The sequence below is a fragment of the Puntigrus tetrazona genome, chromosome 5, assembly GCF_018831695.1.
Source record: "Puntigrus tetrazona isolate hp1 chromosome 5, ASM1883169v1, whole genome shotgun sequence".
Taxonomy (NCBI): domain Eukaryota; kingdom Metazoa; phylum Chordata; class Actinopteri; order Cypriniformes; family Cyprinidae; genus Puntigrus; species Puntigrus tetrazona.
Genome location: NC_056703.1, coordinates 18433129 through 18459794, shown reverse-complemented (window position 1 = coordinate 18459794; position 26666 = coordinate 18433129). Strand labels below are relative to the sequence as shown.

Sequence of the window (26666 nt, the reverse complement as noted above, 5' to 3'; positions counted from 1 at the left end):
CAGCTGCCATATTGGCCGTTTTATGTCACCTCACTTGTTGCTAGCGATTTTCCTCTAATTTAGTTGTTATTCTGCATTTAAACGATTGCTGCATTTGCAAACAAACACTCAGATCGATGCTGCATGCGCCAGTGAATGAATGAATGCCCTTTTTCTTCTTTTTCTCTCTCGCCTCACATTCGTAGAGCGTTATAACCCCAGGCCAGTGTTAATTACGAGTGTTGTGTTTGTGCCCTGCTTGTGTGACCTTCCCATGTAGGCCGATTATGTGTTTATCGCTCGTATAGAGGCCGTATCGATCAGTCAGCGGGGTACAAATTAAGATTTAAACTTGACGTCACACAATCTATTGAGTTTTGCATTGGAGGCATTTGCAGTATGCAAGATTCATTGATTGAGTAAGATATATTTAACTGAGTGAATGTGGCTGTGTGTGAGTTTATGAGTGAAGACTTCAGGCTAACTAAAAGGTCAAACCTTTGTTTATTTCATTTTCTAAGAATAAAAATATGTATATCTACCAAATCCACATTTTATATAATCGGGGTATTTAATGAAATATACATTTTGATTAAAATATCCACTTCATTTTTGGCATGTAATTAAATGGTCCTCATTTCAGAGTGATGTTTTTGAATCCTTACTTTTTTATTATTATTTATTTAAGTTGCTTATTTATTTTACTGTGCATATCTAAACCTTTCCACAGACCCTCTATTACTTTCTTTCAGCCCTTTATGAAAATCAACCCATTATGAAAGTCCTTTTTTAATATTTCAAGGACAGTTGTAGTTCTCATTTTAAGACTCCTTTAACTTCAATTATTCCCATTTTCTTTTTGCAGGAAAACAGCACTCCTGAGGAGCACACACTCTATGTGTGGGACCACTTCATCTCTAAATCACTTGCGAAAAACATCTTCATCGTGGCACACAGCTATGGCGGCTTGTCATTCGTGAATCTGGTAAGTATTTGTTAGAGGTTATTATTATGAAAAGCCCTCCTCCTCCACTCCCTCAGCTCACATACAGCTGTCTTCACCGGTGGGAAAAGCGGCAGAAGAGAGAGCAAAATGATTAAAAATAAATAACGCTTAGTTTCTTTGAGAAAGTGCTGCTTTTGTAAACAATCCAGTTCATCCTTGTCCTAAGGCACTATCCACTTCCTTGAGCAGGAGGGAGGGATGAAGAAAGAATGAGAAACTGCAATGAGAGCTACAGTTCTGTTAAAGCATGTAGACAAGTATGCGCAACATCAGACCCTGAGAGAAAAGAGACAGAAGTCGTAGTCTCTCATTTGGTAAAAAAAAAGATCTCCGTCTGGTTAGAGCATTGTCCTACATGCTCTTAAATACATTCTCTTAAATTGTTGCAATGTTTGAAGAAAGCATCTTTCAGAAAAAGGTAGTTGTTGGGAGTTGGTTTTCAGTCCTTCTATCACCTGAAAGGGTCCAGAGAAGTATTTGTGGAAGCTCCAGGGACGCGTGATGTCTGGATAATGATGGCACTAGATGCTTAAAGGTTTTTAGTGGCTTCACGTTTCATTCTTTTACTGTAAATGTGCACTTCCGTGTTTCTTCACATTTTTCATCCTGTCGAATGTGCTACACTATGTTTTAAAGTCATTGATGGTGAACGGAAATGGTTGTTGTATTTCACATGATCAATCTCAAGCAAGAACTTCTGTATGATTTTACAAGACTTGAGATGTAGTGTATAAGTCTTATGAGCTACTTTTTCAGTCCTATAGTGTTCCTGACAGCTAATACTTCATTATATGGCACAGATTATTAAGATCATTCTCCTTTGTTTGTTTTTTATGGAAAGAACTCAGTCATGCTTATTTCGAATAAAAGAGAAAATGGTACATTTGTTCTTTATTTGATGAGCTAAAATTTTATGAATTGTTTTTAGGTATGTTCCCTGTATTACATCACCTCTGGGGTTGAAGGTCAGGTATCTCGTCTCAATCTCTAGTCTAGGTGTGTGCATTGTAAGGACAACTTCTCCAGAAGCACTCTGGCTAACCCTGTGACCTAACATAAACACACACTTACTTTCTTCTTTCTTACACACACACACACACACACACACCTACCTGAGAGCACTTTTCATGAACCCGTTCCACTTTTCTTTTAAAGTGAAAAAGGGGAGGGTAGAGCGGATGGCCACAATTTAGCATTCCTCTGATAATTCCAGGAATATGTGTTTTTATCTGAGGCAGGAGTCTCTGTGTTTCGTAATTTGAATATAACTGTTAAATATTTATGTGGCGTTGTGGCCGTGACAGCCCCTTGCTGGTGGAAGCATGGCGGTCTTCCTCCAGAGATCTGTTTAGCCGCCTTTCTCTGATGCATTCCTGTTTTTTCCCCTTTTCTCATTTTCAAACACACACACGCACAAGCACACACACACACACACACACACACACACACACTGACAGAATGCTCACTTACATGTGATATTTCATGTACAAACCATGCTTATGTCTTTCATTGGTTTGGTTATGTCTGGTATGGAGTGGCAGGTAGATTCTAATGAATTGAATGACTGGATGACTGAACAAACACAGATTATCTGTATAGATTTCATGAATGATGTATAACTTCTCAAGTCAAAACTGTTTAATTATTTCAGCTGTTTGACATAAACGCACTGGTAAATCCTCAAGCAAAACATGAATAAAACAAGAGTATTATTTCAGTTTTTATTTGTTCATTCATTCATTCAATCATTTAACATACTCTCTAACAAGAATTTAAATCATCTGTACATTTAATTGACCATAATCCAGTCTAATAAGAGGTCTTGTGACTTGGTGTGAACAGGCCTAAGTAATGGTTCAAGGAGAAAAGAAATTAAAGGCCAAAATGGAAAAGGTGGACAGAAAGAGTTGAGTTGAGGAGAAAAATCTTTAGCTCGTCATAACAGATTGCCTGAAAACAGGCAGTCTGTGGCTTAATTACTGCTCCCTTTAACTCCTAACAAACACGTTTCTGATCAGGCACATCAAACACAGGCGGATTAATGTCTCCAGCATGTTGCCTCTCTTTCTCCCTCTCTTTCTTTTCATTGAAATTCGATTTCTTTTCGAAGGCAGTGTGTAGTAATTATAGATACATCAAAGTGTGCCTTTAAGTAAGAGTGGTGCGTCAGGGTTGGGTAGCTTTATGTCAGGACTCACTCTTCCATCTATGTGTGCCTGTTTCAACTGTCTCTGTTTCTTGTCATATCTGTGCCATGAATTCAGAGTTTGAGGAGACTGTAGACAAACTGTTCTCTCTTCACTCTCTGACACTGTGTTTTTCCTCCTTCTGGCTCTATGGCTGCATTTGAATTCCTGTTGCTTCATAGTATGCACTGAATTTGAAGTTATCGACCAGTTTGAGTACACTACCAAATATGCTACATTCACTGTGTTAGCATTGTCCTGTGGCTCGTATTCAGTGATCTATGATTAGTAATGGAAGTGGAATTATTCTGGTTTGTATTCCTTTTAATCATTCTTGATACTTAACTGTTTCATTAACCATTACACTATTCATAATGTGTATCCTTAACTACATTTTGTCATAAACATTCAGTAAGTGAACTGATTTAAGTCTCAAAAGCTGAAACCTTGCTTAAGGCACTTAAAGATCTGACTCTTTAGGGTCATGGGTTTGGGAATTTTACTATAGTAATTGTGCTTTGTGTGTTTGACTTATTAAAAAGATTTGACTCATTAGAATAATTTGTTTGGGAATATTACTACACTAGGTGTGCAGTGTGTTTGTTTTTTTGTTTTTTTATGTTTGGGAATTTTACTACACTAGTTGTGCAGTATGCATCAGTTTTTTGACGCATTAAAATCATTTGTTCAGGAATATTTTTTATCAAGATCAGACTTAATAGAATAATTTATGAACTCTTACAACATCAGAATACACTTGTAGTAATCAGAATACACTTGTTGTACAGTATGCGTTTGATTCAAGAAGAGCACACTCTTTTGTTCTGTCATTTATTTGGTAATCAAACTACACTATTACTACATTATTGGGCTGTCTGTTTCACAATGTTGATTTAGGTCGAATCCCAATTCTATTTTATACCCCTTCCTTTACCACTCCGCCTACCCTTTTTCCTTGTCTGGGGTGAAAATATTTGCCTATCAATTGGGACACCACTACTACGACGTCACATATCATCATACGTTGTCTCCTACAATACACATACCTGCCGCTGGTATTACAGTTCAATATTAATACAGTTTTTTTTCTTCTTTTTTTTGTGCACTGCTTGCTAAATTACATTCAGGTAACATCACAGTGAAACTTGTCAATGCTGGCCCATACAGTTATATTGAAATACCTGCAACGAAAGGATAAAATCTCTGTTTCTGAAGTAAACTCACTCATTGTAAAGAGAGACGCACAGACTTTTATGTATCATTTAGTTTGCTTGGGCAGCCCTGTTGCCACTGTAGCTGGATTATGCTGAGGAAAAATCATACCCCTTCATTTGTAGTGTGGTCCTGAAAAATCTTTGTTTGAAGGGCTATCTGGTCCTTTCCCTTACCTCTACCACTCTGATTAAAAGAGAATCGAGATACCCCTACACCTTTCACGTGAACGTGCAAAACGGAGGGCCTTAGTAGCATTTTTGTGTTGCGTTTCATAAATATCTATGCTAATATTATGTAATTTGATGTGGTGTTCAATTCCCATCAGTAAAGGAATGCTTCTGCGAAAACAGTTTTGCCCTACTTTTTTTTTTCCAAATCTGTCGACTCATAACAATGATCTGCACCCATTGGATAGCAAAATGTTCACTTCAGAATCTCTTTTAAATTTGTGGTACCATATTGACTTGTCACTTGATGTCCAGTGTAAAATCTGGGTCCTGAAGCAAATCCAGTTGTGATACACTCCCCTTCATCTCACCTGATCATACCTGTCCCATATCCGTCTCCTTCTTCTTCTCCATCTGATCTTTGATTGCTGCAGCAGTTGCTTTCATCTATGAGCCTAGCTGGAGGCCTGTCGGAGCAGCCGTCAGGGCAGAGCTCAGCTCCGCGTAACCTTCCTGACTCTCTGCCAGTGAAAAGAGCAGCCGGATTGGAGCACATTATGTAACGAGTTATGCAATCATACATCTGCCTCCCAGTGCACCAGCGTGTGGGTGCCCACAGCTTATATGAAATAAATGGATCAAATATACATGTATCACTCACAGGTTCAGGTAAAGACGTCAGACACCTGTGTGTGTGTGTGCATCAGGATATAAAACACTTCAATTGCAAGTTACAAGTAATGAGGTATTAGGTGTTTTTATATTGTAAATGTAATTGTTGGTCTCGGATGGAGAAGCATCACAGCTCAGTTTCTCAAAAACCACTTGACTCTGAGGTGCTTCAGTATAGAGTCCAAGGGTTTGGCTTCTCTTCTTTATCTGAATTATGAATCTTGGCCTGTAGCAACTGAACTCCAGAATACAAGATTTTTGTTCAAGGTTTTCTTATGCTGTTAGGCTGGTTTGTCTTAATACTTTAAAACCTTGAATACACTACTCGATTTTCCGCCTTTTGCAGTCTGGAGAATTTGACACTAGTTGCTGACAGTCAGAACCATTCTTCAGATACGAGTTGACAGATTTTAGCTTCAGACTTTAATTCCATCCAGTCGGATGATATCAAACATGCTCAATGTTTTCAGACAGTTTTAAAACACAATTTTCATAATGTTTTCTGTGTGCATTTGTTGTGATCAGCTTGACTGTAAGGTCTTGTAGTGTGTGATCCTCAGTCATTTAGCTTACAATGGCCAGTTGTGACTTTTAGCGAAGTCTGTAAATGTATGATGCCTAGCGTCTCTTCAGATTTTCATTTCATGCAGTCATGCAGTGTATTCCAACCTTGAGAGTGAAGTCTTAAACACAGCTCTGCTGACAGTAAAACCTTCAGCTTGGAAAAGTGGGTCTGATATCTTGCTGAATCACTGGCTGCAGGCTGATGTGAAGTATGAAACATTCACAACTGCAGAGATTTCTTTCTTATTCTTAATGTAGAAAATGCTTAATAATTTTACCCCAACTCTGAGAAGTTCAAGATACTTTGGATAAATAGTTGAAAATAGCATTATTTAAAATCAGTCATTTCTATTTATATAGCGCTTTTAACAACACAGGTTGCATCAAAGCACTGTACAGAATAAGGTAGAAGAATACAATGACAGGGATTGAACAATTTGTTATTAAACGCAGAGACGGTCTCTGTAATCAATTTGACGATAATCACTAGAAGTTAAGTAAAACATAGAAGTATTTTGTAACATTATAAATGACTTTACTGTCACTTAATCAAATTAATGCTCCTTGGTAAGAACAACCATTAATTTTTTTCAGAAAAATGTATTTTATCCATACATCCAGATTAATAAATTGTTTTAATTCCAATGAATCTGCTGATATTGACTAGTGCTGGTGTTTTTTCTATAAACTGATTGAAACTGTTGCCTTCACATGAAGCTCAGACTTGTTGATATTTGTTTGAGCGCTGATGATGAGGTCTGACAGGGTGTGATGGTGAACTGGGTTCAAGTCCTGATTGGATGATTCACAGAAACAGACAAAGGCTTTCTTTGGACCTCAGCATTTTTTATAGAATTCCCCTGATTAACAGCAGACAGTCTTTCCAGACCCTGTATGTGGATCATTTCTGTATAGCTTGAAAAGAGATCCTGACAATCAACATTGCAAAAGATTTCTCCCACTGTGGATTGCCTTTTTTCCTTTTTACCTCCTCCCAGGCATTGTTTTCTTTATCTGCCTGTTTGAGCCATTTTCTGTTATTTATTTATTTATTAATTTATTTGATTTATGACGGGGCCGCTTCAAACCCAATTTTTCCCTCCTGGACTTCTGTTGGGAGGGATTCACCAGAGAGAGCGCTTTGACTGCAGCTCGGCAGTGGCTTATTTATGTATTTCCGGCTCATTTTGTCATTAATTTCTGTTTGTTTTTAGAAGATGACGAGCAATCTAGCATGCACAGATTGTTGTTGGAGAATGGAAGACCGTCCGCATGCGGCTTTTAATTGATATCAATTTGCCGTCCAGGTGTGTTACGCTGAAACAGGGTCACAGAGGGGGTGGAGTTGTGTGTGCGCTGAGAATAATTAGCTTTCCATCGCACTGTCTACATACACAGCAGATCTGTTTCATGGTATTTTTGGATATAAATACTGTACCACGGAATGTAAATATGGAACTAATGCATACTGGATGCTTACTTTGAGTGGGTTTTCTTAGAAACAATTCTTTTCTTGCTGACTAAAACTAGTTTATAATATGTTGAAGACTATATTATTAGTAATAATAATGTAAATGATAGTAATAATAGTAGCAATTTATTATAGAATATGCATTTAATACAACATTACAATTGCTTTGTGATTATTTTGTACTGCTAATGCAAAATTGCTTATTTCTACAGCCAGGTCATAGTTATGTGACTTTAAAGTGTGGGTGTTTGTGTTTATTGTGAAGGAAAAGTATGTGTCAGCTGTTTTGGGTTAAATGAGTTCTGACGCTGCTAAGTAAATGTTGCTAGACGTTTTTTATGAGTATGTCTGTTCATTACAGATCCACCTCAAGAGAACATTATATTAAACATATGGCACCTTGGTAAAATGGAAATAGTAGCTGCAGTTTATTGACTATATAAAGACGGTATAGACACTCTATCTGTTAAATATTACAAAGACGAACAGATCTTCAGGCAAGATCTTCTTATGAACACATTTTTTTCACACCCAGCCATTTCAATATTTCACAATGTAAAATCCAAGCATGTCAATGGGGTTTATTCATGTTGTGTTGTATGACAATTATGGTGTCACTCTCTTGTGTTTAGCACAATCAAATTTTCATATTGTCACTTCTGTTTGTTGTCTGTGATTTATGTTTCCCAGTGTGTTGTGTCTTAATTCAGTTTCTTTGTGGCCTAAATTTGTTTTGCTTATAGAGTGTATTATTTCATTTTTGGTAGCTTAATTCTGAGGTTGTGGCTTATACTCATTGTTTTGTGTTGTCTTAATTCTATTGTTCTATGTGCTATTTGTGTGTATTGTGGCAGATTTTTTTGCATTTCCGCTTATTGTGCTGTGGTTTAATTTACTGTTGTACTACTGTCTTGTTTCTTTTGCATCTAAAAGTGTTGTTTTTTTTTCAACTTTAGTAATGTTGTGTGTCCCTGCGCCACCGCAGTTCTGTGAGGTCAACCTTATGCATTTAACTCAGACTCTCTCTCCGTCTGTCTCTCTCCCTCCCTCTCTTTTTTTCCTCCCCCACTTCATCTTTTCTCTGTCACAAGCTTAATTAGCCGCTGCTTGTTAACAGGCTCAGAGAGTTTAGCGCATAAACATGGATGGAGGGATAAATTCACGCCGAAACGAGCACACGATAAGAGAAATCACCCCGCTCCACTATTTCTATAAATAAACTATCAGCAAACGGCTGTGTGGAGTGGCCTATCTTCACACCGACGATAAGACACGCTCCAGGAATGTGTGCGTCTGTGTGTCCAGAATACACTTTGAAGTGAGAAGAGACTTTGATTTGATGTGTAACTCGGAGATTGTGGCGTGCGCGCCACTGTTTATGCGTCTGCGCTGACATAGACGTGTTTGTTATGCCTGCTTATTGTCTGTCATCTTCTGTGTGGTTCATCTGGACGAAATCATTTGCATGTGAATGTATATCGCTATGAGTACCGCCTAATAGAATATGCAATTATGTATTACAATGAGCCATTGAACATCCGTGATGAGCCCTGTCATGGTTTGACAGACATATTTCAGACGTCTACTTGACACTTCATTTCGTCCCATGCTAATGTAAAATAGCCTTTATATAGTTGTTTTAGCATTCTGTTGTGTTTAGCATCTATGTCACGGTACCGTTTTAGAATACTTCAGCCTAATTTCCAAGTCTAAAATGTACCAGTGTGTGTACGCTATCCTCTGAAAACAACAATAATCAAGTGTCCGAGTTAATCAAGTAAGTCTGTCTCGATGTACAGATCGAGCTTTTTGCTTTCACACATTTGCCTCTGCCGCTAGTTAAAGAGTTCACAGTGAAATCTTAAGGGGTTCATCATTACATATTTAGTGGGCAGGCATCTGATATAGCTGTAAGGTTTTTAATGCAGCGCCCCATTGATCTGACGCACATGTCGGCTCCCGGGGTTACCGGACGTGCCTCCATTTGCATAAGGGCCCTGGGCAAGGTTCCTCTCATGCATTGATTGGCTTGTCCTAGGGAACCTCGCATCGCCTCCCCACATTGATCACTTTGTTTTTTTTTCCCTGAGATAGTGCTATGCAGAGTTCACCTCAAACGCATCCTCCCCAACCTGCAGGAGGAAGGAGTGTGGGAGAGGGAAGAGGAAGAAACTTTGCCACCAATATCTTAATATTTGCTGCGCTGAGGGCTACCAAGAGCGAGGGAAGGGTCATGTGATGTGTATTCATGTCTGGGTTCAAGATGGGGGAGTTGCAGCACTTGCGTATATTTTATAGTTGGCGCTTAGTCATGCACTCATACATTTTTTCGCTTTATATTTATTTTGCTCTCGCTCAAGTCTACTTATAATGTTGGTAAAGGTTGTTTTGCACTGAAAACACTTGCATTTTTTTTTTCTGGATTTTTTTTTTTTAACCGTCTCAAACAGTAATTCTCTACTATTTAGAAGCAGTGCTGCTGAATCAGCAGCAACACTGAAACAAATGTATGTATTTTAGATGTTAGATGGATTTTTGTTTATGATGAGAGAAAACAACTGTACAAATAATAATATACTGAGCCAGAAAATATGAGCACAACTGCACAACTGTTTCCAGAATTGAAAATAGTAATATTTTAGTTTCTTATGACAGGAATAAATTATTTTAATTTTATAATATTTTACAGTATTACTGATTTACTGTTTTGTTTTTGTTCAAATAAATGCATCCTTGCTAAGTATAAGAAAAAAACAGTACTTTAAATCTTACTGACTCAAAAGAATTGTAGTCTTTCTAGTTTTGGGCAGGGAGTTCTAGACTTTCATTGTGTTTATGAAATATGTATAATTTCAAGAGTGATTGAGGTAATTAAAACATTAAAGATATACAGTGAAGTACAGTGAAACTTTCTCTTCACTTGCAGGTCATCTTTAACAGAGTTGAACTTACCGCTCTTCTTTTTCTTCTTGACTTGGAGAGCTTTGTGTGCCGCACATGACCTCAGGAACAAACAAATCCCTCTTTCACCTTTCTATACTTTTCCTTTCGTTCATCGTTCTCCCTCTGAGCCTACGGCAAGGTCTGCACACGGGACTAAGGCTAGTCCAGGAGGACAGCATCCCTCTTTTTTCCATCTTTCTCATTAGATTTTCTCCTCTCTCTCTCTCTCTCTCTCTCTCTCTCTCTCTCATGCACACATTCTTTGTTCTTTCCGCTTGTGCTTTGTCTCCACTTCATAATTGGAAGCCTTTTACTTTGTCCTAAACAGGTGTGACTTAATAAAGCAATAACAGATAAATAAGTAACGTCTATCTATTCCATTTCAGTTAGCGTGAAGTTATTGTTATGGCCAAGCACAACAAGCAATGAACAACCTATGAAGGGCATTTTGTTAGTTGCTTGGTTGTGATGGACAGTGATGTCTGACTGATCCAATGTCTTCTGAATAGTACAGTGAATTTATTGCATTGTGTAAGATTTCACTGGAACCATTTTGGTTAGGACACAGTGTCTGAAATAAAAAAAAAAGATACAAAAAAAAATAAATTGTTTTATGTGCAAATGTTTTTGCAGGCAATATTTACAACCAGAATCAATTAAAATTCTCTCATCATTTACTTGCATGTCATTTCAAACCTGTATGAACACACACACACATGTGCGCACACACACACAAATGTTGGAAACCAACCCGTTTTGGTTACCATTGACATCTGCTGTCTGGACAAAAATCTTCTTTTGTTCCAGAGAAGAAAGTCGTCCAGGTTTGGAATGACATGAGAGCGAGTAAATGATGACAGAATTACAATTTTTGCATGCTCTTTCACTTTAAGGAAAGAGATTAAATTGGACCAGGATGATCTAGAAATTCCAAAAAAAAATCCATATTTTCAAAAACAAGGCTTGAAAGAAAGAAAAAAAAAACAGCTGTAAAAGTGCTCTCCTGAAAGGTAAACCACCACACTTTACAAATGTCACTGAACTTCACCTTTGGAGGATGTCGGATATCGGTTTCTCCATGAGTTTCAGATGTTTTACCTTCTCTGTATGCTTTTCTAACTCATTCCTCCCTCTCTCATTCAGCATTCTGTCTTTCCCTCCATATGTGTTTTTAAACTGATTGAATGTCAGCATGTTTTATAGCAGCATGATCTCAACGAGTCAAGCACTTTAGGCCAGATTTCTCGCCGTCTTTCTCTCCACATGTCATAAGAGAGTGCATTCTGGGTATTCATAATATCACACATCTCCACGCGATGCTGATTATTCTATAGATCTGGACCTACTGTGGAAGTCTGCTCGCCTCCGCAGTGCTCCTGCAGGGAGAGACGCAAGCTTCCCCGTTCTGAACACGTAGTCAAATCCTGTTTGAATCTTTTACGAGACCTTTTTTTTAAACTCTATATTTTAGTTATGTACCTGCGGTAAAACATATTTAATTTTTAAGCCCGGGAAGCCGACACTGAAAAGAGATGAACTGTTTTATGTGCCGTTTTAAGGTTTTATGTGCTGTGAATTACGGTGGGTTGTGTGAAATACTGGAGAGATGGTAAAGGGAGCATCAACAGCTCGTGGTGTTCTTTTGATGTCATCTTAAGACATATGACTGTGGCGGTGGTGTGGGGCTGCATCCCACTGCGGGTGCCTGTGGGTTTTTACTGGTCATAAAAGTGTGCACGCTTGCACAAACGCACACATACCTGAGATCAGAGATGGAACCTCCTTGTATTTGAGGTGTAGGTCCTCAGTGGAGTGAGACATTTACATGAGCAACGTGATTGAATCGGCACTGAGGAATTTCTCAAGTAAAGCCAAATACACGCTACAAAACTAAAGTGTTCATTTGTGTACTCTTTGGCTTTCAGTCACAATCAAGAAGTTTCAATTACATAATTCTCCCCGACTGCAGTTTGTTCTCACACATAAGAACAGATTCTCAACATGTCACCGAACAACATGGAGAAAGGTCCTCCATTGTTTTGAAAGTTGTGGGCAGCGGTTAGATGTTTTTGTTGTGGCACACTAGCAGCAATCAACACTCATTACTTTGTTTTCTATGCTTTCTAAGGTGTTTGTCGATGACTTTATATATAAAAGGGAGCTTCTGTCTCGTAGTGTGTGTTTGGCTTATAGCGGATGTCTGCTTTTATTCAGCCTCCTCTCTCACACCTTCAAAAAGCATCATTACAGTCTACTTCTTATCTTGACACTGTCAGAATTCCTCTATATACCCTTCCACAGCTGCCCCATCCCCCTTTCCCTAACCTCTTACCTTATACTCTCCCCCTTTTCTCCCTCATTTTCCTCCCCCTTCTCTCCATCTCCAGCGTGTACTTCTTAGGCTTTTCCACTGTGATGCCACAACTCGATTTACCCCTCATCGCTGTCACTTTTTCTCTCTTAGGGGACACATTCTTGATTTGGACTCATTTCACATTGATAAAAACACTAGGGGGCACTGCTTATCCTTTGTAACTGCTTTTGCATAGACTAAAGTGGATGAGAGGAGTGTAGGTGTGTGTGTGGAGAATGAGATTTCTTCACTTGCTTTTCCAACCTGCATTCACAGTTGAGCGGGACAGTTTACTCCATAGCCTGTTTTTCCATTGTCTTTCTCTGTAGTTGTCTTATTTTAATTTTTTATTTCTTCCAAACAAAATAAGTTAATCTGATCTCAAGGATTAACCACTAGTCCTTGCCCATACTGCTTTTTACTACCTGTATTTTTGGTTTTATCCGTCTCAGAGGCCTTCAAAATGACCCCCTGTCTCATATTCAGGTCACATGTGTTCCACACACGTACACATACTAACAATAGCCTAGCGAGTTTATTTGACTCATCGATGACATTTAACTCAAGAGTGCGAGTTAGTCAGCACCTCAGACGACGGATTGCAATTCCGGAGACTTGGAAATTGAGACGCATGTAGTCATTTTGACGTGACAGTTCTGAATGATCAGGCATCCAAAACGAAGAAGAAAATTAAAAGCAACATAAAAGATACTTTATGATTCCTATAATTGACGCGTCTCAGTTTGCGAACTCCATGAATATTGCTCTTCACATCCAGAGGCGTCAAACACGACAAAGAACAAAGGAAACGGCAAAAACTAGCTTCTCACTATTATAACCACAGAAGGAAAATTCCCAAATGACAAGATAATCACTGCATTCGTACTTACCTTTATCAGCACATAAATGTCTTCCGTGGTTTCAAACTAAATAAATAAAATGTTTTTTTTGTTTTTTTTTCCTTGAATGTCCTCAGCTGTGGATGGTAATTACCACACTCTGACAAATCGCTGACAGCAGTTAAATAGTTAAAAAGATAATTCTGCAGTAAGTGGTGTATTAGGGGGAAAGGTCATTCTTGGTCTATTTAGTACGTTGAATCCCTTTCGTAGCGAAATCCAGACTTTGTCCCTTTGTGCTTGAGTGACATGGGCTTTCTCTGTAATAACATCCCTAGTAATGGGCCATAATAATAGATATTGTGCTAATCAGAAAGTATACTACTAAGTATACTAATAAGCATCGAACTGACAACCATCAATAAACGGATTGTAAGACAATGCTACTTTTTATTTGGTTGAATGCTAATTACTGCAGTTGGTTTTGTGATATATGTGTTATTTTTATCAATTAAAAAATCGTTACTGTGTCCTTTTTAGTAGTCTTTTTAAAGGAAATTTAGATACTTGTTACTTCTCTAAGATTAATAACGCTCCTGGTGCTTTTTCATGCTAAAGTAACTTTTTTTTTTTGCTTGACCATTTTTATTTATCAGACTGTTTTTAAATCAAAATTTAAATAAATAATGAATACTGTTTTGATTCTCATTATTAGCAAATAAAGAATAATGTAATTAGCTGAAATTTTCTATTTCATAGAAATTTGATAATTTTGTAGGACAAAGTATTCTTTTCTTTTCTTTAAGGCTGTCTGTGTGTGCGTGTCTATAAAAGTGTGTGCGATGAGGTTGTGAAGCCGTAATAGGTTTTTTTTTTTTTTTTTTTCCCTCTCTAGCCTCTCTCGCACACTCACCCTCTCTTCTCTTCAACTCCTGGTTAAAACGTAGCTGGTGGCTATGGGAAGTTAATTTCAGATTGTTATATATTTCCATTAATTTCGGCCGTCTGGTGCTGGACTGCCTTTGAGAACAGGGGTATCAGAGGCTCATTTTTGGGGGGTTCAGGAGTTCTTTCCCTTCGGCAGGCTCGACAGAGCTTTAGAAACAGATAGCTGATAGGAGAGCGGTTTCGTCACGTTCATTAGCCATTGGTCCCCTTTTTTTTCTCCTCCAACTTGGAGTTGTGACTGAAAGGATGGGGTGAGTGCCTCAGAAAGTTTAAACAAAACGTCTCTTCTGAGAGCCCATCTGAAAAAGCCCCGCAGCTAGTCTCAATGTAGAAAAAAGGAGGTTTGGCCTGACACTGACGTTTGAAAGCGTAAATGCACTCACACACACACACACACACATTAGCGAAAGCTTCTTTCGTACACACCCACGTACTTAGAATCATATACAGACAATACGCAGTTGTAGCATACACACACCTGACCTCCCGGTACACTCTGAAACAAGCGAGGAAACTCCCTTGAGGTTTCAAAGAGGCTTAGTATTTTCTTTTCTTTTCGAGTGGCTAAAGTGCACGCCTTTTTCGTTGTTAATAAAACGTTTTGGTTTCACTACTTTACTTGCTTTTATGTTTTCCCCTGTGAAGACAAACGCATTGTTAGTGTTATGTCTGGTCGCGGTCTAAAGCAGACATAACATGTAAATATGTAAATATTTAGAAGGTAAATATGTGACTTTTAAGTTTAGGATCTTGGGCTATTTTCTGGTCGCTGTGTTTAATATTGAGGATTAATTTCTGGGCATGAGCAGCTTTTATTGATATTCTGTCTAAAGTGACCCTATAAGGATGTCATATTCGTTGTGAAGCAGTGTGTACTTAACATTCATCCAAATAATGGTACTTTTATCATCGTGTGTACTCTCCGCAGCTGTATTTCTGTCAGACGTGCACTCTGCTCTGCTAGTTTGTCTCGGCGCGCTGACGGCGAGTTGGGCTTTCCTGTAAACACCTCGGGCAGCCTGACCCCTGTCTCTCCCGCCGTCTGCCTGAACCGGCCCTCACCTCCCCTGGCTGACGAGGCCCAGCCTGTACGTGTCAGTGGGCGTCTGAGTTATGACAGAGCCGCGTCTCCCTCTTCACTCCATCCCTCTCCGTCCCTCATTCTTCCAGCCGGGAGAGTCAATGATCCAAAACTCTGTTAAAACAGGGTCAGCCCCACATGTGCACTTACAGGGTGTCAGTTTAACCTGCTCAAAAATACTTACGGCTATTATTATAGCTTATAAATCATTAAGAAAGTTTAATTATACAAAAATTTCATGGTGGAAATGTGCAGGATGACACATGGGAAGGAGAATTTAATGGGCCAGCAAGTCCCAGCACAGACAGGGGAAATATTGAGGTTAGCTTTCTATTTTATGGCACTGCCGAAAGGCTGAGGGAGACACATAGTTGGGTTTTGCCCTGTTGATACAGACGCTCTGAAATGTACCGTTCCCTCGTTTCTTTGCAAGAGCAGTATCTACGCCGGCTGCGACAGTTTCAGAGGTGATGAAGATGTTGCTGTGATCGCACCTAGTACTATTCTTTCTTAAGTAAAATCTCCCCTAATTAACACAAGACTTTAATTAGCCGCATCGGGATTTCATCTGTCTTTGTGAGACATCTGCGTTCCACAAAAATAATGTTCGCCACTTATTTTGTAGGTGCGTTTTGAAGGGCTGAGGAATAATGTGATGACTTCAAATGTAGAGTTTGAATTGATTCCTGTAAATTCATAAGAAATATAAATATAAAGATAATCTATAATAGAGGTGAGCGATTCCTTATAATATGTAATATAAGTCAATACTTTAAGGTTCTTACAGTCAATACAGACAATTTGGAAAATGTTATGAAAATTTTAAAGATTTATTCAGTATTAACACATTTAATTGTGAGCTTTTGACAGTAAATGTATACAGTATAGTATTTTACAGGAATAAATTGCATTAATTAAATTTTAAACAATAATAATGCAAAATGTTTTTGCAAATTAGCATAATAAAATCATTTCTGGCCAATGAAGACTGGAATAATAGCAGTTTAAAATTAAGCTTTGCCATCACAGAAATAAAGTACATTTAAAATAGAGTTATTGTAAATTACAAGTGTGTTATATTTTACAATATTACTGTTTACTGTATTTTTTTATTAAATATGTTTGATCCATGGTTTAATGTCCATGTATTTTAATGGACATAGTATTTTTCAAGGATCAATTTCTTACTAATTAAATATTTTAAATATTTTAATTACTTTTTCATGACATAGTATGGACACAGTACGAGATATTGAATTGATCAGTAGGTGTGGGAACCTTACTAACATAATTGACACTGAAATAAGAGATCAGTTGAATCGGTGGCATCTGACCAATTGAAAACTATGTAAAATCAACAACTGCCCACCAACAGTTGTAGCCTGCTGAATGAGCCGCACTACATGTGAAAATACAAAACAAAGAGTGAAGACACAAAAGGAGAGTTTGCCGTGATGATACGCACTCCCACACTTGTCGGTACAGTGTTCAGACTCCGCTCTCTCTCCAGGGTTCAAGGCATTGCAGGATCAATGCAGAAGGGGTCCAAAATGAGGGGCCCCATCAGCCTTTTATCATCCAAACCGAGATCTCTCCTCATGGGCCCTGTGCCAGGCACAGCTGCTCCGGGGCCCCTCTTTCTCTGATGAGCACATAATACTCACACACACACACACTGCTGGTACACTATCAGTGTGTTTACTTCACTATCAATATGTTTTCAGCATGTTAGGTATTTGAAGTTGAAGCATATCGGCATATCTTCTAACTTGCCTCAAGGCGTCGAGAGGCTAGTTAAAGTCCATTACTTGAGTTCATTTAAAGCTATTTATTGCACGATAAAGGTCAAATAAACCTTCTGTATATATTCTATATCAATGCAATGGTACAAATGGTAATGCTGTCAATAAACCTGGTAGATTGTTGGTATATTTTGGTAATTGAAGCATAAACCGTCAGTGAGGCCTCAAAGAGCTGCAAGCTTCACGCCTGTGTGTGGCCTTTATTCGACAGTGACTGATGCCCAAGCGCACCCCACCCCTGTGCCCCCTTCACTTGCTCTTTCACTCATCCTGCCCCCGTGCTTCCCTCTTTCCTCTTGTTTTCCATGAGTGCAAGCTCGACACAGCACCGCTGCCTTTCCTGGCACGCCGCTCCTTATCCTCTCGCTTTTGTTTCCAGTAGGTGTCAAACGCTCACCGCTTGTGCTGTGTCAGTAAATATTTACCCGGCTTCCTTTTCCTCGCCCGCCTTTGCTGACGTGTGTATGTGTGTGTGTCTGTCCGTGTAGCGTCGCCTGCTCGCCCCATCTCCGCTCACAAGGGTCCACTGATACCCCATTCTGGCCCAGCCTTTCCGGGACATCACGCTGGACGATGTCATCCTTTGCACGTGGCGTTCCACTCAACGACAGGAAGTAGAAGGGGAAGTTATCGCCACTCGCTCTCCACTTACTAGCACCCATAAATCAAATACCGGCCGCCGTGGCGCCTATAAATGCACACGTACCTAGGAATATACTCTTGGCTGGACGCTCACAGGGGTTAGATATATCCACACCGACGCACACGCTGCCTCCCCAGGGCCTCATAGTGTCCTGGTGCTTAGGGTTTCCTTCCTGCTCCGAAAACAAAAGACGGGCAGGCGCTGAGGCCCAGGCTTCAAAGCAGGGGAAGGCGCGAGTGTTGTCTCTTCCTGTGCAGGGTGTCGGAGCTCCAGAGACTGCTGCCGCTGTTTTCTCAGTCCGAGCGGGGGGCCAGAGGAATGAGGGCTGGCCTGTGCCCTTTTGGACCTGGAGAATGAAGAAAGGCCAGAACTTTCCACCTCCTTTGGAGCCCCTCTTGGCTCCAGAGGTTAGATGTCTTAGTGGGGTCAGCACAGTGCTAGCAGAGGACACTGAAATTAAATTTATCGCGACACCGCTGAACTATCAGGCCAAAGGACATGTATTTTAAAGAAACGCCACATGTGATTTAAGATTAATATTGTATCCGATGCTTTTGGGTTGTAAATGTTGAGGATTATGTGCAGAGGTGTTGTAATGAGCTAAATTTTGCTTAAATTAGGATGTACACTTGCACTAATGCTTAGTAACTAATAATAGCTACCAACTCAAATTAGTTTAAGGCAAGACATAGCTGCAGTAGAAGGTTGTAAAACACTCTTTGAAGTGGAGTGTAGTAGCTGAATATGACATCTGGCCTTTATTTATTCAAGAAGAAGACTTTAAATGTGTAAACAGATTTATTGTTGAATAGCTGTGCTTGCCACTTCTCTAGTTACATGTTATATTTCATAAGCTTTTTGCATCATGTAACTGTCAGGGGTAATACATTACATTTGAATTAAATTGTAATACATGATCTTTATGTATAGCTTGATGTTACGTTTTGAACTATTTAGATGATAGTTATGTTTAGATAATTGAATATTTATTTATTTACTAATTTCATTTAGTTTAATATGAGCGAAAGATGACAGGAAAGCGTTGTTTGGATCGATCCTTGCTTAGATATTAATTTGTTCATGTATATCGTTGTGTATTTAAAAGTGTAAAACGGTGGTATCAAATAATGATATAATCATATAGGTCTAAAACATACAATAAAACCAAAAGGCTGGAAATTCAGGTTAGAAGAACGTTTAAGTGCATGTCTTTGTTCTTGTTTCAACAATCAGATATTTAATAATGCAAAAGTCACATAAAAAAAAAAAAAAAAAAAAAGGATAGCGTATTGTTAGCAATTTGTACTTTTTGATCCAGCTGACTGCGCTATATTTGTTAGATTCTTTGACTTTGTGCGTTATTAGGTGTAGCTTGCTTTATGATCCAAATAGTTTTTAGGGCCAGTGTATACATTTGCCAAGACGTACTGCTGTTGTGTGGATGTGCATGTATGTAGCTGTGCGCAGTGTTGGCCCTTTCTCACTGGTCGTAATTGGACAGTTAATCAATCAAATATTTAAGCTTCATTTTACCACGCAGTGGGATGTCCAGATTATGGCAGCAGTTTGGATGCATTAGTCTGGACTCAGCACCGACTCTAACAGCATGGCTTCCTGAATCAGCCCGCATCTGGATTCGCAAGCACGTGCGTGTGAGTGTGTGCGTCCACACTGTCTTTCCTCACCATGGTAATTGCCGCTTTTTTCATGGTGCTATTTGTTGGTAAGCACGTTCCTTTTTAAAAGCCCATGTTATTTATTTATCTCTTCGCTACTTTATTCCTCCCTCATTCTTCTGGGAAAGTGTTGAGTGTTTTTTTCCCCCTGCCTCCAGGGACGCCATTGTGGATTACCATTCAGTTCTCACCTAATTATCTGGTGACTTGCACTGCCTTTGACACGTAATTATCAAAGCCCTAAATAATTGTCTTATTGCTTGTGTGTTTGCATGTAAGTCTCATGGAGAGCGTTCGCTTTTGTCGCCGGGACGGCTGAAATGGCGGAGTATTTATCGCCGCACGAGAGTTGCCTCCCCGCCTTTCTTATCGTTAAACTCTCCTATTTTCTTGTGTGTGTGTGTGTTTCACACTATTCTGTGTTCGAAATGCAGGGGCAAATAAAGAAGCGCTTTCATTGCGGTCAGCTTCATTAAGGAAAATGCGATTTTCAACAACTGAAGTCGAGCAATTAGCTCACTACGTGACGTGAAGCCACTTAAAGTGCTAAATGCTGTATTTTACAGTAGAGGTCAGTTAAGAGGTCAAACAGACGGCGAGAGTGAGAGTGAGATTGGGGGGAGGATATATGACAACGGGGATATTTTGTCCTCATCAGCTGCAGGATTTAGCCAATATGGGAAAGACCATTTTAGCTAGCTGGTCCAAAATCATCCTTGTGTCTTTAATTGGGTTTCTACTGATTGGGGTCTCATAGCAACTGGGCTGTGTAGCAAAAGACAGATGAAGGGAACAGCCTTAATGGAGCTTATCTGGAGAAAAGGAAGGGAAAACTGCTGTCTTTAGAGGTTTCCCGCTGGCAGTCCTTGATACTGTTTGACCGAATGTCATGACTGACCATTTACCACATCACAGCATTTTCAAAATCGCCTAGTGTAAACAATATATAATAACAACCAGGCCATACCAACTCCTGAATGTGAGAGTTGTGCCTGCTTTATTATAGTACTTGTAGTAGCACTGAACCAATATAGTTCAAATCTTAGTGATAAAGGAGTTTATTCATGTTTGGGGTCAATGCAGTTTTGTAAAATTTGATCAAACATACTGTACAGTACAACTAGCATTAATATTCTGAAATGTTGTTATAATTTAAGATAAATATTTTCTATTGTCATATTGATTTATTTCCTTTGAATGCAAAGCCATTACTTCAGTTTTCATGTGACCCTTATGAAATTTTACCTTTTGTATAATGTTGATTTGGTTATCACAAAATTGTATCTATTATAATCAGTTTTGCAGCTTAATACTTTTGTATGTGACCCTGGACCACAAAACCAGTCATAACTTTTTTGTTATAACTAAATGTTCTATAGTCATGTTTTTTAATTATGTTATCATGTGTTAGCTGTATTTTGAAAGTTATTTTTTCTTAATCAAATTAACCCAACTGCAGTTTGATTGAGATTAAATGGAATGTGCAATGAAAAACATAGTTATCGGAGTTATCTGTTTTTGCAAATAAGCTATTCATGTATGGGTCAACAATATTGGTTTTTCTATGCCAAGATTGTTCCATGAAGGTTAATATATCAAAACTTAATTTTTGATTAGTGAAATGCAACTTAATTTGGACAACTATAAAGGTGATATTCTCAGTATTTTATTTTTTTACATCTCAGCCACATATTGTCCTATAGAATGTTGTTCTATTAATCAATGGAAAGCGTATTATATACGACTTTAAGATGATGGATAAATCTACTTTTCAGAAAATTTACTGTATTTTAATTTTATTTTTTGTGATCCAGTTAAAATAACATCATTTAATTAATATAGATAATCTTTGCGGTTATTTTAATTAATTTAGCACATCCTTTCTGAAATAAAATATCAACTTATTTAAAAAGTCGGACTGACCCCTGCTTATATTTATATTCAACAAGCAGTCAAAATAGTAAATTTTTTCTTTAATGCATGGTTATCAGTCTTATCATTAGTGTATGTTGTTTTCGCAATATGATGTCATCGCTTATATTGACATAAAGAATTGCGACTGGTTTTCTTTCTTACATCTATTTGCATACTGAATTGTGATTTGTCTTCCTTGCAGCTTTATAACCATTTACAGCTACTTTTACGCTGCATAGTAACTAAGTGTTGATTCTTGTGTGCAGCCGACTGAGAAAAAGACTTGTATTGAGAGTGAAATACAGCACTGAAATGCAGCTTTTCAGGTTTTTTTTTTTTTTTTTTTTTTTTTTTTACAGGACCTAAAACTTTAACACTAATTTTTTGGTGCCTTTCAAGCGCTGTTAGTTTCTTCTGAAAATGCTAATTTGACTGCTAACACAGTTGTGTTGAAAATAAGGGAGTGATGTTTTTCGTTCCATCTCGGAGGCTGGATGTCATCTCCGTCTCGTTGCCTCCTCCATCGCACTTTCACCTCTCCCCCTGTCTCTCCTCCTCAAGCCAGATGCTCAAGTGCAAAGAAAAGGGCAGAAGTGAGATAGCAAATGTTTCAACATCTGTCTCTGTTGATTTTAGTGCAACAAGTACTTCCACATGTTTGCTTTTTCTTCGCGCTGTTTCTGGGCAGGAGGTTGATGAGCACAGCTGCCCGGTTTCTTTCTTTTATGGGTACAGACCAGCTGAGAGAGCGGCTCACGTGGTGCTGTAATGCTTAAGCTAATGTACGGAGGAATGTAGATTACGAGTGTTTTAAGGCTTTGGTCCCGTGCGTGCCGTCATTCTTGCTCGCTCCCTTGCGTTGATTGGCTTGACAGTACATTATTTATTATTTCATTGGTTCATATGTTCTTTTAATAATTCCAGTGCTTGGCTGTGCCCACAGGGCATTTTCGACTTTTAGGTTTACAGTGACGGGCTCTCTGAAGTTATGTGTGTGTGGGTAAGACAGTTGCAGACAGCATGTGTGGAGCACATCGACTGTCACTGAAGGACATCAATCAGAGCAGTGTGATGGTGTAAATCTAATACACATGTTTCAGTTTTCCCAATGGAAAACATCACAGATTCACACACATCAAAGCTGCTCTCTGTCATTTTCCTCTTCATATCCAATGCCCATGTTGGCTTTGAGGTTGTGTTTACATGATTTTGTCAGGCCGTTTGTCAAGGCATGACTAAATCTGTCATTAGATACCATTTTATGTGATTTAAATATTCATGCGTAACATTTCCATATTAGCAGCAGCATTGTAATAATATACAACGATTCCCACTAATTGAGTACAAAACTGGGCCTTATTTATTTTTTATTTGGAGAGGGAAAAAAATTAAAAGGAGATGCCTGTCTTCATAGTAAATATTACGATAAATAGTGGTACTTTTAATATTACATTTTATTTTTAATAGTAGTTTCTATAGCGTATAGTTTCACCATTCAATTCTTTTTTTAAACTGTGTCAAGAATTGCTAAAAAGTCTTTTTATTTCAAGTGTTATTTTAACCATATATATCTGGTAGCTTGTTTAATTACCTTACCAAAGTCTGAACGCTGTCTTTACCGTCTTTGCTGACACGTTTAGTAGTTTTTAAAAGGTTGAATTTGCTGGCCTCCTGGGTATCATTGAAACAGGAAGACATTTCAGCCATGTTTCAGTCTCTCTGTGTGTGTGTGTGTGTGTGTGTGTGCGCCACCATGTGCTTCCTCCCCTTTTCTTTAAGAGGATGCTCCTGAGAAAAGCTTATCAGCGGTGTGATGTATTAGTCCTTAGTGCCTTAATAGATTCCATTTATCTCTATACAGTCCCTCTAATTTAAATGGGCTTGGGGAATGTATTAAAATGACTATGGACACTTTGATGTAGCACCAGGCCAGGTGTAGCTCCTGTAAAATGGATCACGTAAAGTGATTGTTAACCTATTGTTGTCAGACCGGCCCTTTTTCTCCAGCCGTTTATCTTGAATGAAATAGTTAGCGTGACAGGCTAACTCTTTTGGATTGCACACAGTCTAAAATACAAGGATAAAAAGCAGAATTTTCAGAAAATGCATGATGGTGTTTTGAAATTTACCATAATTATCAAACGATGAATCCACCAGTACATGATGCTCTTAAACATAGATTTCACTGTAAATGTGGATAATCCTGTAGCTTTTGACTGAAACAATGATATCATATGCTATTTGCTAACGTATCTCTCTCCCACTCAGATGATTCAGCGAGAAGCAGAAGTGAAGAATCATGTTCGTGCGGTGGCCATGACTGACTCTGTCCATAACGTCTGGCACCAGGAGGCCAACAAGTCCATTCGGGACTGGCTCAGAGAGGTACAATCTTCCATCAACCAAATGTGCCAAAACCTTGATGTTCTCAATCACAGCATCAATATCGGCCACACAGCTCAGCTCAAACAGCCTGGCATTTCATTCAGCGAGCAGATACACTCCAGAAGCAGGAGTCACGGAAAGCCAATAGTTTGTTTTTCATCCCACACTCTTGTTTGTCTGTTTGGGCAGATGTCAATAAGGAATCAAAGCCAAACGCCGCCGCACGCAGGCAGATGCTCTGTTAGTATGTCAGTTTTATTTAGTTGCTGCCCTTTCAGCGATGACCTCGAGTCCAGAGACAACACCTGGGAACACTCAATATGCACATAAATATGAGAGAGTGGATCCCAAGCCAGGGCTACAGGGGAACCAGCCATGCAAATGCCAAGCGCAAACACACGCCCTCGCCTCTCACCCGCTTTCTCCGTCAACAGTGGACCACCCAGCCCACCAGAAAAAAATGTCTTTCATTCCTTTGTCTTTGCTGATCTGCTTTGCTCCGTCAGATGTTTGCTTGCCTTTTGTTTGCCTTGCTGATTTTTTTTTTTTTTTTTTTTCTGGTCAATTCGGATCATGGGCTCTTTCTTCTCTTTCATCCTGTCAAGTTATGTGTTCTTTCTTTCTTTCTCTGATCAGCGCAAAAGTGTCAATTCGGTGTCATTGGAATATTAGGGACATTTTTTTATGTGTGATTTTTTTTTTTTTTGCCATGAATAATAAGTCCATCAAAAATAGGAACACGTTGTCGTTGATTTATTCTTTCTTATATGTTCTGGTGGTGTGACTTACACTAGAGACATAAGGAAGAGACAGACCACTCACAGAATAATAAATGTGAGAATATGTGTAATGCTTGATATGACAGCTGTAGTAATAGAAGTCCTGCCTTTAAGTTAAAAGAGCCTAAAAAAACAGCTGTTCAGTGTGATTTAAGATAAAGAAGCACAATTTAAGATACAGTTTCAGATTGCATTGCTGATTTAAAATGTTGGTAATACTTTGGTATAGAGAACAATTCTCGTTATTAACTAGTTGCTTAGTAACATGCCTATTATTAACATTTTGTCTGGTTATTAGTATTATAAAGCACATATTTTGCATGACCATATTCTACATCCTTAATCAAACCCAATACCTACATTTAACAACTACCTTACTAACTATTAATAAGCAGAAAATAAGGAGTTTATTGAAGCAAAAGTAGTAGTTAATTGTTTGTTAATAGACTTGAAAAGTCTAGAAAATTAGAGTCTAAGTCTGGATGACTGTATTTCTTCTTTGGAACACACACACAAAAAGTTTTTTCTGTACAATAAAATTAATGTGGTCCTAAACAAAGCTTACCTTGAAGATATAGACAAGAAATATTACAAAATAAATGTGTTCCACAAAAGAAAATCATAAAGGTTAAACATCATAAAAAAAACGATATGAGGATAAGGAAGTGATAGTATTTAATATTTTGATGAACTATCCAGTTAAAGTGGCTTGCTTGTACAGACTATTGTTAATAGCTGAAGAAAAGGCTTTGTACATTCGCACACACTCGCAAGTGCTGCCATACATTGAGGACACCAAAATATTAATTTGTCAGGGGGCCTGATTAACACAGATGAGGTCGAGCATTTTATTTAATTGATTTTCAGATCTAATTCATCCCAATAATTGAAGCCAGAGGGTGGACTCTCACTTCAGGAATGTTAAAGTCACTTTCAGTCCTTTCGTGTCACCCGTTAACCCCATAATCCTTTTTACTCCTCCAGGAATTGGGACCGGAGTTGTGTAAAGGCGTTCGGATTTCCCACTGCCTGTGTCTCCTCCATAGACCTGTCTTTAATCAGGGTCAGGGCCCCATCCCCTTCCATAGTAACGTCCATAGCAATCACGATTTGGACATTATTCAGGTTTGAGATCACTGTTTCTGGCCAGGCAGGCATCTCTGTAGGGGTTTGTCGGAGGTGATGCTCTGTTCCTTGCACAATCGTGAGCTCTTTCGTGCAGGGGGTGGTAATTCCCCTTCTCCTCCTGAGGGAGGTGGAGATGGAGGGATGAGAGCCGAGAATTGGAGGGATTTTCAGGACGAGAGCGCAGTAGGACAGGTGATGTGGTGATAATGGGTCAGACTAAGGGCATATGAGGGAGAGAGAGGGGGAAGGGAAGGCACGGGGAAGACAGACATAAACAGAGCAACCTGAAGGAGGATGAGATTCCCTCGGGATGCAGTGGTATATACTGAAGGGGAAGAAATGGTGAGAGAAATCTCCTAGGACATAGAGAGAAGAGAGAAATAGAGTGGAGAAATATTCGTTGTCCATGAGAACACCGGCAATGGCTGGAAAGCTGCGCTGATAGAAAGATAAATGACAACAAAAGCTAAAAATATAAACACATCATACTAGTATGTACTAGTTGAGAGAGAAGTAGACATTACACGGCAGCCAAAAACAGGAGATACTCTGGAAAATAACAACTACTACATATATTGCGTTTTGCAGACCTTTTGAGCCACAAATCTTAGGAAATGTAAATTATTGGAAGCTAAAAAAAGACAATGTTAGATCATAAATTTCTCAATTGTTGTCTTAACTAGTCAAACAGTTTTCTGAACAAAGACTTTGAAATTAGACAGTTTTGCTGAAATTAAGTGCTTGTGAGTTACTAGCATGTACTGCAGCATGAGAAAATTATGCGGTTGCTGGTATAGGATTAGTTATTTGTTGTTTTGTGATGTTGAAGCAAAAAATACAATTGTTATATTTTACTCACTGTCATTTCAAATCCATAACACTTATTAACATGTTTAATAAAACCTGAAGATATTT

The 26666-nt window shown here is 38.7% G+C and overlaps 1 protein-coding gene across 4 annotated transcripts in view; it reads left to right on the top strand.

The window, feature by feature from the left end:
• The window catches only part of fam172a (family with sequence similarity 172 member A), a 148535-nt gene that overhangs the window by 74713 nt on the left and 47156 nt on the right, over positions 1–26666 (top strand). For all 4 annotated transcript variants that reach the window (XM_043240144.1, XM_043240145.1, XM_043240146.1 and 1 more), the window contains exons 8-9: positions 845–964; positions 23728–23844. In XM_043240144.1, the coding sequence (XP_043096079.1) occupies positions 845–964; positions 23728–23844 (237 nt within the window). The remainder of the gene's footprint in view (positions 1–844; positions 965–23727; positions 23845–26666) is intronic.